This window comes from Vidua chalybeata, chromosome 11 (genome assembly GCF_026979565.1).
Source record: "Vidua chalybeata isolate OUT-0048 chromosome 11, bVidCha1 merged haplotype, whole genome shotgun sequence".
NCBI classification, from domain to species: domain Eukaryota; kingdom Metazoa; phylum Chordata; class Aves; order Passeriformes; family Viduidae; genus Vidua; species Vidua chalybeata.
In genome coordinates, this window is record NC_071540.1 from 13,592,554 (window position 1) to 13,606,458 (window position 13,905).

At 41.5% G+C, this 13,905-nt stretch overlaps 1 protein-coding gene across 1 annotated transcript in view; it reads left to right on the plus strand.

The window, feature by feature from the left end:
* The window catches only part of GLG1 (golgi glycoprotein 1), an 83,082-nt gene extending 69,246 nt beyond the window's left edge, over window positions 1-13,836 (plus strand). The window contains exons 16-26 of the mRNA XM_053953079.1: window positions 316-404; window positions 1,267-1,384; window positions 2,379-2,471; window positions 3,011-3,148; window positions 4,444-4,567; window positions 4,906-5,048; window positions 5,278-5,379; window positions 6,025-6,132; window positions 6,757-6,877; window positions 7,793-7,899; window positions 8,382-13,836. Coding sequence (XP_053809054.1) covers window positions 316-404; window positions 1,267-1,384; window positions 2,379-2,471; window positions 3,011-3,148; window positions 4,444-4,567; window positions 4,906-5,048; window positions 5,278-5,379; window positions 6,025-6,132; window positions 6,757-6,877; window positions 7,793-7,899; window positions 8,382-8,549 — 1,311 coding nt within the window. The 3' untranslated portion in view covers window positions 8,550-13,836. The remainder of the gene's footprint in view (window positions 1-315; window positions 405-1,266; window positions 1,385-2,378; window positions 2,472-3,010; window positions 3,149-4,443; window positions 4,568-4,905; window positions 5,049-5,277; window positions 5,380-6,024; window positions 6,133-6,756; window positions 6,878-7,792; window positions 7,900-8,381) is intronic.
* Window positions 13,837-13,905: the final 69 nt, after the last annotated feature.

The window sequence follows — 13,905 nt, forward strand, 5'->3', positions numbered from 1 at the left end:
AAATTGATTTTTCACTGTATTTAAAGAGCTCTTGTGAATTCAGACAGTTGTATTTGCATGCCTGGTCATAAATGGTCACTTCTGGAGATGATTTCTTTTCAGCGCTTCCTTCCTCCCTGGCATTTGGTAGACAGGGTCCCAACTTCTTCAGCAGGGTAGTATTCCCCTTGCTTCCACATTACTAAGTTGGATCAAAAGTATGTGCTAATTGTGTGATTGAACAAGTGTTCTTTTGGCCAGCACTTTGCTTTTTTTTTTTTTTTTTTTAAACTCTGGATGACCAAAGTTGTTTTTCTCCTCATTTCTCTCTTGCAGGTTCAAATGAAAGATTTTAGGTTCTCGTACAAGTTCAAAATGGCTTGCAAGGAGGATGTGTTGAAACTGTGCCCCAACATCAAAAAAAAGTATGCAGTGCCTGCCCAAACAGCAATCTGGTTGTATAAATATGTAATTAAGTGACAGTGTATGTCACGATAGGACAGAAAACACTGCACTTCCTTTAAAGGCTGATGAGTTTGTATGTGTTCCCTTAGTGACTGTGTTCTGCAGATGCTAAGGTAGAGGCCTGCCTCTTAAAATTACTTCTGCTTTACTCCTGGATAGAAGCCTGTCCTCTTTATTTTACTTGCTGTGAAATTAGCTAATTATTACAATTAGTGGATTGCATGTCCCAGAATGTCTTATATCCTTGCTAGATTCATTGTCTTCTAAGAGGCAGACTACTGTTGTTTTAGTTGCTGACTGGGGAAGGGAAAATGTCCCACTTGTTTTATCTGCTTTATTCACTGCAGTCTAAGGGATTTTTTTTTAATGTCCTACTGCAATAGTGTGAGGCTGAATTACACACAAGGTCAGTCCTGTTTGTGGATAGCAAGACTATTTGCATTTTATGAGGTAAATGTCCTTCCCATAGTGTAAAAGGATCGCTTGCAATGCTGTGTAGGTGTTCACCATCATCTATTTCTGAGATGAAGCAAAGCTTTTCTAAAGTGCTGACATGACTTAAGAGCAGAAGTCTTGCTGGGCAGAGGGGTTGGTGGCATTTTGAATGTCTTCCTGTCTGCTGATTTAGACTCCAATTTAGATTTTAGTTGTGATGCAGTTATTCTACATAGAACTGTACCCAGAAGTAAGCACAGATGCACAAGAATTTTATACTGTTGTTTGGATTATTGGAGTCAGTTTTTCTGGTGTGGTAATCCAATATCAACCTTGGCTGGTGTTAGTGAAGGGTGTATGAATAAAAAGCTGTTTTCTTTTCTGCAGGGTGGATGTAGTGATCTGTCTGAGCACAACTGTGCGCAATGATACTTTGCAGGATGCCAAGGAGCACAGGGTCTCTCTGAAGTGCCGCAAACAGCTGCGTGTTGAGGAGCTGGAGATGGTAAACATGCCTGAAACTCTTGTCCTCCCCACTCTTGTAGTGAGGTCCTTCAAGTAAAGCTTCCTGGTTTGTCCACCTTTGGGGAAAAAAAAAAAGGAAGCTTATTTGTAAGATGTATCTTATTTATTTTTTCCTCTTTTCTTACAAGTGCTCAATTGCCCTTCATGGTGAAAGTACTGATTGTCTGCTTTAATGCCTTAAATATAGTCTCATGAAGGCTAAGGCAAGCTAAATGGTCATTGGAATTTCAGCTAGAAGTGATTATGTTTAGTGTTAGACAGCAACGTGCTGCTCATTCTGATGTCCTTAACATCCTCTAGGAGAGAACAAAAGCTCCATTTTACAGACTGAGGAAACAAGCACAGTTGAAGCAACTCGACTCCAGCTGCTTCAAGTTACTCAATGGATAAATAGGAGTAGTGTTTGTTCTGGTAGGCAAAGCTGCCTCTCAACTTCCTGCTGCAGTGCTTGCACTAATAAACTCTTAAGGTCTTTGTCTTGTAGATACTGTTTAAGTGTCAAAGCTTCACCTTAAGTACGTCCATATCAGAAGAGGCAGCACTTTTGCCTTTGTGTGGAAGAATTCAGATGTTGGGCATCACCAAAACCAGGAAACTTCATTCACATCTTCCAGATTACCTACTAGATGGGTGGCTGTTAATATGTCCTTTAGCTTTCATGTGGAAAGATTTTAGTTGTCTTGGACAGTTGTGATGATTCCCTTTTAGGAGAAGCATTGGAAAGAACTTGCTAGCTTTATAATTTGATTTAAACTCTTTCTTCAGTCTAAAAAGCTGAGAGATCGCTGCAGGGAATTCCAAAGTTGATTTCCTAGCACCACTTCTCACACCCAAGACCCTTATATTCAAAGAAACTGAATGCCTATTGTGAGGGTTGCTTACTTTTTGTGAGTAGAGGTCTTCAGTTAAGAGGTTAAAAAAGTGAAATAGTCTCGAGTCCTACTTTAAGACTCATATTATAATTTTTCCTGCAGACTGAGGATATCAGACTTGAACCAGAACTGTATGAGGCTTGTAAAAGTGACATCAAGAATTACTGCCAGAACGTGCCCTATGGCAATGCTCAGGTAATGGAATTTATTAATAATTTACAATTTAATTTGTACTTTCATTTCAGAAAAATTTTGAAGAACACTTTTGACCATGTAAGTGCAGCTTGAGAATTTCATTTTGATGTCAGTCAAATATTTTCATAGTACTTTGGAATGTTAATTTCTTTCTTTTCCACTGGCTCACAAGCATCAATACTGGGTGAATGCAATGCAGTGAGCCCTTCATTTTTCAGTTTATGCTGGTTTTAAGCTATTAGCAGCTGTTTACTGCAAATGTTGCTAAAGATTTCGTAGGCATAATGTCTGTAGGATGAGATGTGGTTCTGGAATAAGTCCAAGAGACCCTCTTCATCTCATTAAATCTTTGTGAGAAAAGATGAGCTTAAAGCAAGTCCTGGAAATAAGCATTGGTAATGACTTTGATAAAATCTGGGCATTGGGAACGTAACTGCCCAAATGAGATGAAGGTGGTCATTAGGGGAGCACATGTCTGTGTATGACAGAATTATATCAACAGTGTGTCTATTTATTATGCCTGCAATACTGTGTTGTAGATTATTGAATGCCTGAAAGAAATCAAGAAGCAATTGAGTACACGGTGCCACCAGAAGGTGTTTAAACTGCAGGAGACAGAGATGATGGACCCAGAACTGGACTACACACTCATGAGGGTCTGCAAGCAGATGATCAAGGTAATGGTAGTGTGCTCATTTAAGAGGGTGAGTTGGGATATAAGAGCTCTATCAGCTTTGAGCTTCCCATAAAGGCTTGTTACAACATTGCTGTGCTTTTTTCAGAAATGTGATTGCATTTTTGCAAAGTAATCTGTTTCTTAACTCTGAATCAGGCTGAGGTTTCTTCAGGGCTCTTCTCTTTCAACTTCCTGATCAAAGCCTGTGCACTAATAAATTTGTCTTCCCAACTGCCAGCAGAATTGATGAGGAAAACTGTGCTGAAGCTCCTAATACAGTTCTCATCCAGTCAGTTGGGATTTGGATTGGCTTTTTAGCAAGGGTGAAGAAGTTATGATTACAGAGAAGAGTAAAATCTTCAGTTCGCTGCTGACCTGGTGCACACAGACTTTTATCAAACTGATAAAGCAGGCAAAATCATGTATAACTTCAAATTAGAAATGAAAGCTGGAAGTGGTACCATCTAGAAAGCAGCAGTGAATGTTCATATAAGATACTCTTTCACAGTAGCCAGAATTCCAGGCCCTGGAACACTAGTATTTGTGGTCTGTATGCAGTGACTCCATATTTTGGCTGATGAAGAACATCCTGAGAGTTATTTGCTCTTCAGTTCAGACACATGTTTTTAAAAAGAGATCTGTGATCTCATCAAAATAGTGAGGACTTGAAGGTGCAAAAGCCTTATCTTACACCCACAGAATTAGTTTCTAAGAAAAGAAATTAGTACCTTGGTCTGAATTTTGGGTAAGCTGGTTCACTTTTGACTGTCTGATTCAAGGTGAGAATGGGCTAATTGTTGTTAATGAGCTCCTCTCTGCTTTCTCCTTGTGTGTGGTCTTAGTTTGCCCTGAGTGGTACTAATAAAGTCTTTACTGTTGCGTTGTCCAAGCAGCATTTACACAGGACAGCAGTATGTGTATAGATTTAAAGGATTGTTTTTTTCATTTCTAAAATAAATGGGAACAAAAGTAGTTGAGTATGAGACCTAATTTGGTGGGTATTTCTTTCCAAGTGTACTGTTTCTTAAGAATAGAAAATAAAGGCAATTTGCTTTTGATAAAGCTTGTCAGGACTGTACAGCTCAGTGCTCAGTCCATAAGCAGAGACATTAATGCCCATAGTCAATTCAGAGAGTAGCACTGAGATGTTGGAGCTAGGCAGGGTGGCTGTATACCTCTCTGTTGGGTAGGTGATTATTCCCTTCCATGAATTGGAAGCTGCTTGTTGGGTTTGGGTTTTGTTTTTTCAAGTGCTTTTAGTGATGCAGCTTGTTGGGTTTTGGGGATTTTTTGTAGCGGTTTTGTCCAGAGGCGGATTCAAAAAACATGTTGCAGTGCTTGAAACAAAACAAGAACAGTGAAGTGATGGATCCTAAATGCAAGCAGATGATTACCAAGCGCCAGATTACACAGAACACAGGTATCTTCTTCTGAAATAAAGCCAGAACTTGCTTGCCTGAGGTGTTCTGCATGGCTTGAAGAGTATCAGTTTTGTTTTATTCTCCTTTGTTGTTTTCTGTGTACACACTGACCTTAGTCAAGTTCTCGAGCATGTGTTGTTGAATTCTCCTTATTCCTGAAGCTCTTACCTCACAATTTGAAATTGTGTTATGAAAAATATTCTTTTCCCCAAAAATTGTATTCCTTGATGGTATAATGTCATCTAGGAAATTTCTGTCCCATCTCTTTTGGAGTGTTATGCTCTGTAATCTGAAGAGATGTGTGCTCTAATGAAGTTCTGTCATCTCTCCTGGTTAGATTACCGCCTAAACCCCGTGCTCAGGAAGGCATGCAAAGCAGACATACCAAAATTCTGCCAAAATATCCTGAATAGGGCCAAGGATGATACAGAGTTGGAAGGTCAAGTCATCTCATGCCTGAAGTTGAAATATGCAGACCAGGTGAGTAGAACTGGTGCTTGCAAAAGAGAAAATGTGCAGATCGTGCTGATCAACAGTCATTGAGTAACAAATCAAACTTGGGCTTGTGGTGTGTTCAACATATATGACGGGCTATACATAAAAGGAGGTTTTTATCTTCCTATAGAAATATTATAGAATACAGGTTAATGTACAGGTGGTTGATTTCCAAAGGTCATTGAGTGAGTTAATGACTTTCTCCTCCAAACAGCGTCTCTCTCCAGACTGTGAGGACCAAATTCGAGTGATAATCCAGGAATCAGCCCTTGATTATCGGCTGGATCCCCAGCTTCAGATGCACTGTTCTGATGAGGTAGGAGAGTAACTCCATAGCTACTTTCTCAGGCTGAAAGCTCGCTTCGTGTAAAAGATTTTTGTTTCTCAAAACATGCTTTCCTAATATGTAAAACAAAAAAATCCCTTTAAGCTGATTCTAGCTAGTCAGATTCTCTGCTTGTGACTTTTGTCCAGTGCACAAGATTTGGAGTTTCCTGTGCAGTGCTAATATTAAGTTAATTTTTTCATCTGGGATCTCATCAGTACTTGTGGCTATGGGAAAATACTTCTTTCCTATTGTCAAAAAAAGTCAGTTCTCTGATCTTGTCATCCTTAACTGGAATACATTAGTCAGGCTTTTTGAGTTTTCACTTTTGGTAACAGAGTTGGTAATGCTTCAAGTGCTACTTATTTCATACTTTAACATTCTTTCCATGCCATTTTCTTCCCTGCCCTCCTCCTCAGTACAGCAATATTGACTTCTTGCTGCTAGATTTCAAAGGGTTATGCATATTGCATGAGCCAGGCTGCATTTGGCTTTGGGGATTTTGGGGGGGGAAGGAGTCTCATCATGTATTCTTTAGCTGCACCCTGTGATGAACTAACATATTGAGATATAAATGTGCTAAAAGCAGAATTATTGTTGTGAACTATTTATGTTAAAACACCTCTTTCAAAATAGATTTCCAGCTTGTGTGCAGAAGAAGCAGCAGCTCAGGAGCAGACTGGGCAGGTGGAAGAATGTCTGAAAGTGAATCTTCTGAAAATAAAAACTGAGATGTGCAAGAAGGTAAAGAAAATAAATTGGGTGTGCTCTAAAACGTTTCCATCCCTGCAGAAGTTTGTGGTTTTTCCAGATCACAGCCTAGGTCATGTTCTAGCTAGTATGAGGCCAGAGTGCTGAAATTTCCCTATACATCTTGGATCTGACCTGCAGTGATTCATTTCAGTTTGCCAGTGAAAATTATGTTCAAAGTCCCTGCTTTGCAATTCCAGACTTGAATCCTTTCTTGATTATGGTTGCCAAAGGTTCTTGTTACTAACCTGTTTCTCGATGCTATCTCCATTGCAGGCTTTCCTAGGCCCAGGCTGTGTGCTTGAGGGCTGTATGAATTGTGCCATGACTATGGCACCTGATTTCAGTTCTAACTGAAGTAGTCCTGGCATACTGACTTTGTCTTTTAGATTAATATGAGTATTTTAAGGAATGTTACAAACCAGGACACTTAATTAAGCCTAAACCAGCATTCATATTATGTCCATATCCATATATATGTCCTTATCCAATGACACTGGTGGATTTTCTCACGATCTTGGATTTGAAAAGATGATACATCTTTCAGAGACATTGATCAGCATGAGTTTTGTTCTGTCTCCTTTTTCTGAGGTGTACTTGCAATTTCCTCCTCTGCAGGAAGTGCTCAACATGCTGAAGGAAAGCAAAGCAGATATCTTTGTTGACCCAGTGCTCCACACGGCCTGTGCCCTCGACATCAAACACCACTGTGCTGCCATCCCGCCAGGGAGAGGACGCCGTAAGTGCTCCTGCTGTACTTGTGTAACCTCTCAGTCTTGAGATACTTAACCTGCATTTCTGACATCATGATCTTAGATACAAGGTATTTCCACCAGTCATGTGTAGACAACTACAAAGGATGGAACAGCAGCAGAAGTGGCAGAAGAATGGGTGTCAAGAAGTCTTTCCTTGTGTCCAAGTCTGTAGCTTAGAGAGGGCTCTGCCTGCAAGTGCTTGAATTGACAGTTGTGCATTAAAAGTCTGGAGTTGGTTTAACTAAGTCTGTGGCCTGTTTGCTATGAGCTAAATAATTCTTCACTGCAAAGCAGAAAACATCTAATTAGGGATTAGTCAAGTATGGTAACATGAATAAAAAATACAAAATTTTATGTCTGTGTCTTATATGAGTGTTTAAACGAGCTTAGGAGTTAGTTGGCCAAGCCCCTCTGTAGGCACCAGAGCACTGTGATCCCATTTCCTTTTCACAAAACTGTGAAAAGTCAAGAAGTTAAACCATTCAAAATATATTGTTGTTCAAAAGAAACACCTAACAAGCCTAAGGAGATAAGGCTGTGTTTTTTCTGAACTGAATTCGATCTTAGCTCTTTCTAAAGGCTGGTGGCATTGGAGTTCAGAGTGTACAGCTCATTGAAGATGCAGATTTCTAAGAATTCATAAAATCTCATGTAAACCACATGACTTATATATTGGATACATACTGTAGTTTCTTTTTGGAAGTCAAAATTCCTTGCATCTCCAAATGCAATACGGATCGTGAATCTTGGTGAAATTGCTAGCCTCAGGTGTAGTCTGCCAGGTCTGTTTAGAAAGCCTTGTAACCATCAGCCTTCATGAGAAGGGAAGAGCCCTTCTCTGTCCCATGTTATCAAAGCCACTGTTTCTATTTTGTAACACCATCTTCTGCACATTACAGAAATGTCATGCTTAATGGAAGCTCTGGAAGATAAGCGTGTGAGGTTGCAGCCTGAATGCAAGAAACGCCTTAATGATCGTATTGAAATGTGGAGCTATGCTGCAAAGGTGAATATGTAAACGATTTCCATTTCTTATGCCTTAATTCCCTCTGTTGCAAGGTATTTATGAAAAACTTCAACTGTAATGAAATTCTTGTTTCCAAATGAAGTTTAGTATTTTGAGTTTGGTCCAGAAAAACTGAAATCAGGTTGTCTTCTTGTAACTTACATCTTATTTTCTCTGTGTCTTAGATGTGTCCCTAATGCAGAATTAAACTATCTTTTGTGTGCACATGGCTTAGTCTCCTGCAGAGGAGGTATGGGGTAATGAAATAGGGGCGGGAAAACTTCCTTGTTATAAAGGTGCATCCTGAACAGCAGTTCCTTCAGGTGAATCATTGCAGGCCTGCTTTTTTCTGGTTCAGGCCAATTCTAGCAACGACAGGACAAGTACAAATAGCAGTACTTGACACTAAAGCTGGTAAATGTCACAGCTGAGGGTTGCATGGAAAGCACAGCTTGGCTCATTTGTTCCCTTTTCACCTCCAGGTTGCCCCAGCAGAAGGCTTTTCTGACCTTGCCATGCAAGTTATGACCTCTCCATCCAAGAATTACATCCTGTCTGTGATCACAGTTGGCATCTGTGTACTCTTCCTCATCGGCCTGATGTGTGGACGCATCACCAAGCGGGTGACAAGAGAGCTCAAGGACAGGTAGAGCCTGGATTGCCTGCTGAAGAAATGCCTGCCCAGTGCCCAGTTTTGTACAGCCCTCCTCTGTATAGTCTACCCACCCCCTCTTGTGAGAGGAGAAGTAAAAAAAAAAAAAAAAATTAAAAAAAAAATTAGAAAAGCAGCAGGTGTTGGCTCAGTTTTCCCATCCTGGATCTCATCCATGGCATCTTCATCCTATGAAAGTTTGTGTGCAACATTGGCAGCCCAGCCAGCAGCTTTTGTTACCCCTTTGTTAGCAGACTCTCGTTTACCTGCCTGTAGACAAGTCTCTGTTGTACTGTTGGAACTGCCTTCACTCTCCAAATCAGACTGATATGACCTGCAGCTCAAGCAGTTTTTAAGTAAATTTTTAAAGACCCATATTCTGCATACCAACCATATGATTTAGGTAATGGTTCATACTGAAATCTAGTCATCCTCTGTGGCTGGGTGAAGTTGAGGCAGGAAACTAAAGGGTAAATTGCATCTTACACCACAGCTGGCCTTGTTTTGGACATCTTGCTCGTCTGTGTAAAGCATCTTCAGAGCATAGTCTTGGACAACCTAAGGACACCAATCACTGGTGTCATCTCCTAATGAATATCCTGCTTATGTGACTGTGGATTTTTTTGGCTGAAAAGATGTCCTTCCTTTCTTCTGCTGCTGCTCGCAAGATAGAATAAAATACTGACCAGGATTGAATACTCATGTGAGCTATACAACTTGTATTTCAGTAGATTAAAGACACGATGTAGACACAAGGTTTGTAGAGCCTGTCAGTAGTGAACAGTGTCAGTGGGCAGGAAGTGCTCTGAGCAGTTACTCAGTCAAATTTTTATTAGCAATGATGCAGTAAAATTCTAACACCTTTTATTTTACCTTGCTACTGCTAAGTTGTTACCCTCCCAAATTAACTGTGTGTGGATGGTATTGACACACTGGCAGTGCAGTGCTCTGTCAGTGATGCAGAAAGTGCCAGAACACTCAACATCCTCTCTCTCTGTGTAACAGTTACTCGTGGATTAGCAGAGTGGTTTGTAACCACACTCTGGGACATAATGGTTTGCATGGTAGCACTGAAGAGTGGTTTTCATTTCCACAACTACAATTGATGGTGATAACACCTGGCATTTTCCTGGGGTGTAGGACACAGGCGCTGGTCCTGCCAAGCAGAAGTGGATGGAAGAATGACAGTGTGGTATGAAAGGCAGAAACATCTGAATCTTTAAGGGAAGTAGCTTTTAGCTTTTGCATCGATGCCATTGTGTGCATTTGTGCTATGTATAGTTATACTTCCAGAACCTGGTACTTAGACCCAAGAGCCCATAGAAGGTGTTTTGGAAAAGCTGCACCAGTAGTTGTGGCCTCTTCTTACCATCATCTGTGTTCCTCAAGTACAAGAAGGTGTGGAGTTCATAAGATAGGTGCTTTGCCTGAAGCATGGGGTGTGTTGATGAAATTTACAAGAGGCTGCACGAGAGTCAGTGTGTACAGGAGGATATGTTTTATTCACCTTTTAGATGTCCTTACCTATGGGTGCTGTGGTAAAACCATGTGCCTGAAACTGTCCAACTTAGGCTGATGCTTGAACCGTAAGTTTATTTTCCCACTTAGCACACTGCTGTGTAAGACCTGGCATTTCCAGTTCTCCCCATTGTTCTCTAGAAGAACAGTGGAGGTTATTTTGAGACACTGGAGTGTGAACCAGCTGATTCTGGTGATGCTGTATACGCAGAATGGCATATACAAAATACTGTGAGCTTTTGCTATGACTTTTTGCTGAAGCTTATTTCAAGCATACCTTCATTCTGCGCTGAGGATGGTGGCAAACTAGTATGGGTTCAGACTTGCTATGCTAGTGAGTCTAAAAAACACTTCTGGTTTTGTAGTAAAGTACTGTGAACACAAACAAGCAGCAGCGAAAGCCGGAGCAATGAAGTTTCAGTGGAGAGTTTAATGTATGGTAGGATTGCAGTTAAGTGGTGGGGTAAAACTAATCTAAGCCTGAATTCCTTCTCTTGCCCTTCTCCCTGGTGCTTGCCCGGTTGTTTGTCAGCATGAAGTGGAGCAGAAGAGAAATAGTTAATCAGGTCTCTTGAGGTAGCACAGGTGTATAACTCCACAAATACTAGTTTGGCAGTTAGAAGTGTGTGTTGTATCACTTGACTGAATGTTGAAATGACTGCTGTCAAGATGGGTGTGCTCACAGAGCTGCCAGCAAGGGAAGTGGGATCTCGGTGCAGCCTTGCTTGCTGGCACGAGTCCTGCTTCTCCAGAATATCTATCTGGCATAATTAAATTGCCATTGGAGGGCTTTTTTTAAACTGTTGTGACTTTTTGAGAAGGCATTTTGTAACCTGATTAGCTTGAAAAGCCTAATTAGATGGTTTATTGTCTAGAAATAGCAACTTCCACTAAATTCCAAAAGACATTGCAGTGAAAATTGTAGGTTTGTAAATGTAAACCCTGTTCAGCTCTGAAGGTGACTTTCTTTACTTTCAGATATAAAGCTTTCTGGGTTTTTTTTTTCCCTTTTTAGTTTGGAGGAGGTTATGGTAAGGGTGCCTGAAGCATGGCATTAGGAGTCAGTGCCCTACAGTGGTATTAGTCTGTGGTTGGTGGTGTTTCTGCCTGTGTCAGGCTCACAGTTTGTGTGAGTGTGTTGTGATGGTGTTAGAGGTGTGTGGCCCGAAGCCTTTGGAAGAAAAAGTAGGATACTGAATAAACCTTTTGTCACAGTAGACACAGGCCCACCTTTTAAAGGTTGGCAAGGGGTCCAGGCCATTTTATCATTGAGTATATTATATTTTCATGTTTTAAAAAGGGGTCTTCTACCACTGGTGATGACCAAATCTGCTTTTTCCCAACTTAAAATATACCAGTCACAGTCTTGAAACATTCTTCTCCTTTTCATGCATACCTAAAAATCTAGAGGTTTTGCAAGCACGGAAACCCACAGGAGTACTCTACCAAAAATAACCTGGTTGTGCTGTTGCCAACACATCATCTTGCCTGCAGGTAATCATTTTCCACTGCAGGGAAAGAAAGAAAGACTCATAGAGTCATAGAACAGTTTTGAGTTGGAAGGGATCTTAACCCTCATTCCATTCCAGCCCCTGCCTTGGGCAGGGACACCTTCCACACTAGACCAGGGTACTCAGAGTCCCATCCAGTTTGGTCTTGAAAACACCAGGGATGGGGAGTCCACAACCTCTCTGAGCAACCTGTGCCATTGTCTCACCACCCTTGTAGGAAGTTGTGAGCAATGGTTGAAAGAAACACTGCTGTTGCCTTGAATTCGAGAAAGCCTTTTTCTAACTTCTCTGTTTTAACAGAGTGTTAGCAGTAGCTGCAGTCAGCCAGGACAAGTGGGTTAGTGTGGAAGAGCCTCGTGGTAGTCTTCATGACCCTTACCTCTCACTGGAGAAATCTGCCTTCCACTGAATGCAGTTTAGGAGATGGTTGTTGGTTGGGTTTGTTTTTTCTCCTGATCATCGCAAAACCTTCTCTTGGAGAGCTTATTCTAGACTTGATGATGCTGGTGCTCAGGGCGTGGATGGAAGAGCTGGATGTATGGGATCTGGCAAGGCATGCAGCTCTCCATTTGCTTCCTGCTGCTGCTGCGAGGGTTAACAAGTTAGGCTTCCTAAATGATGGCATGTGTGTGCACGTGTCAGGAACTGTGCATGATGTACACCTCTATACTCCACTCCTGCTAGCCTTTTACAGTTCATTCTCATTCACAGTAATAAGCTTATTTATTGTTTACCTAGTGAGTCTAATCAAGTTCTTTTGAGAGTTTCACCTTGGGATTCTCCTGCCTCACTTTTGTCATTTGGCTGCTGGAGTAACTCATCTGGGTGGGAACAAAATTCCTGGCACCTGAAGTACTGCCCAGCAGATTGGGTTGAGTATCCCTGTGTCTGTGTCACTGCAAAGGGCTGGAAAGACCCTAGTGAAGGTTGAATAACTCTGTAGCAAAATGTTAGCATTTCCTCCAGAATCTGACACTGTGATATAATTAGTGTTGCTCTGAAAGAATCCACAGTTAAGTGCATTGTATGGAAAATAACGGTTGTGACTGTGTCAAGTACAGAAACTAACTGCAGGTAGGTACAGAGGGAAAAAATGTGATAAGCCAGAGGGATTGCTGGAATCCCATAATGTTGTAGAGGAATTGTGTTCAAGTTGGATGCTGGTTTCTGTTAAAACACAGCGATACTACTTAGTGAAAGAAGATTGTAGGGTTTTTTACTTTATCGGTTTTGTTTGGGAAAAAAAAATGTAGTTTTGAGGTGTGTGTGAGTGCACAAGTGTGGTATGAAACGAGAATATTTCATCTAGCACCTCTGTCCCTATTTAAAGTACAGCTCTGTGGACTTAAAACAGCTGTAGTGTGGGTTTGTGTAAGAGCACATTCCTCATTCTGGGGTTCAGATCCTCCAGGCAGCTCCCAGGTACTGATCTTTGTGCAGTATCCTTGTTTGGGAGCCAGATCTGCCATTTGCTTCCACCGATGAGTTACGGTTAGAGGGGACCCAAATCACACATGTGCCAGGGAGAATTCAGCTGGCACTGCGCATTGTCCCGTGCTGGTGGAATTCTGCATCTACTCCACTGAGTTCCTGAGCGCTGCCTGGGATAGGGAGGAGTAACAACGTTGCTCTTCACTAGCCAGAGGCAAGATTTTCTCCTTGCACAACACCCAGATTTGATTCCGTAGCTGACCAAACACAAAGATCCCTGCCAGGGTGAGTCGCTACACCCTGAGATCCCAGCCCTGCTGCCCCTGCGTTGACTGAGTTAGATAGAAGTGCTCGCCTAGCTCTCGCCTTGGGAAATGCTGAACTAGGAGAAAAGGGAAAGGCGTGCCTGCCGCCCCTGGAAGGGAGGATCCATAGCTGTGGGTACCGCGTGTGTCGGATGGGCACGAGCCGGGTGCAGGGGAAGGGGCTCCCCAGCACCCCGCAGTGTACAAAGCAGACCCAGCGGATTCCTGGTGTACAGCAGATGCTGTTTGAACGTAGTCTCTTTTTTTTTTTATTATTATTATAATTATTTTTAAATGTGACATTAACGAGACTTTTTTTTTTTTTGTAAATTGTTTCCCCTTTCTGTGTATAAATCCTGGCTGCTCATTGTTTCAGTTGAGTTTTGTTTTTTTTTTTTTTACATGTCCATGCTGTGTAATTTTGAGATGTTACTGAACTTCTGAACATAATAATGTGCATTTTTTTTTTTCTGTACAGATGAAATGGGAGAATTTAATAAAAAGAGTCTGCAGGTTTGTACTTGTGGCGGTTTATTTCTGAGGGGACGCGCGGGGGGGAGGGGCCTCGTTTGACCACGCCCCTGGGGCT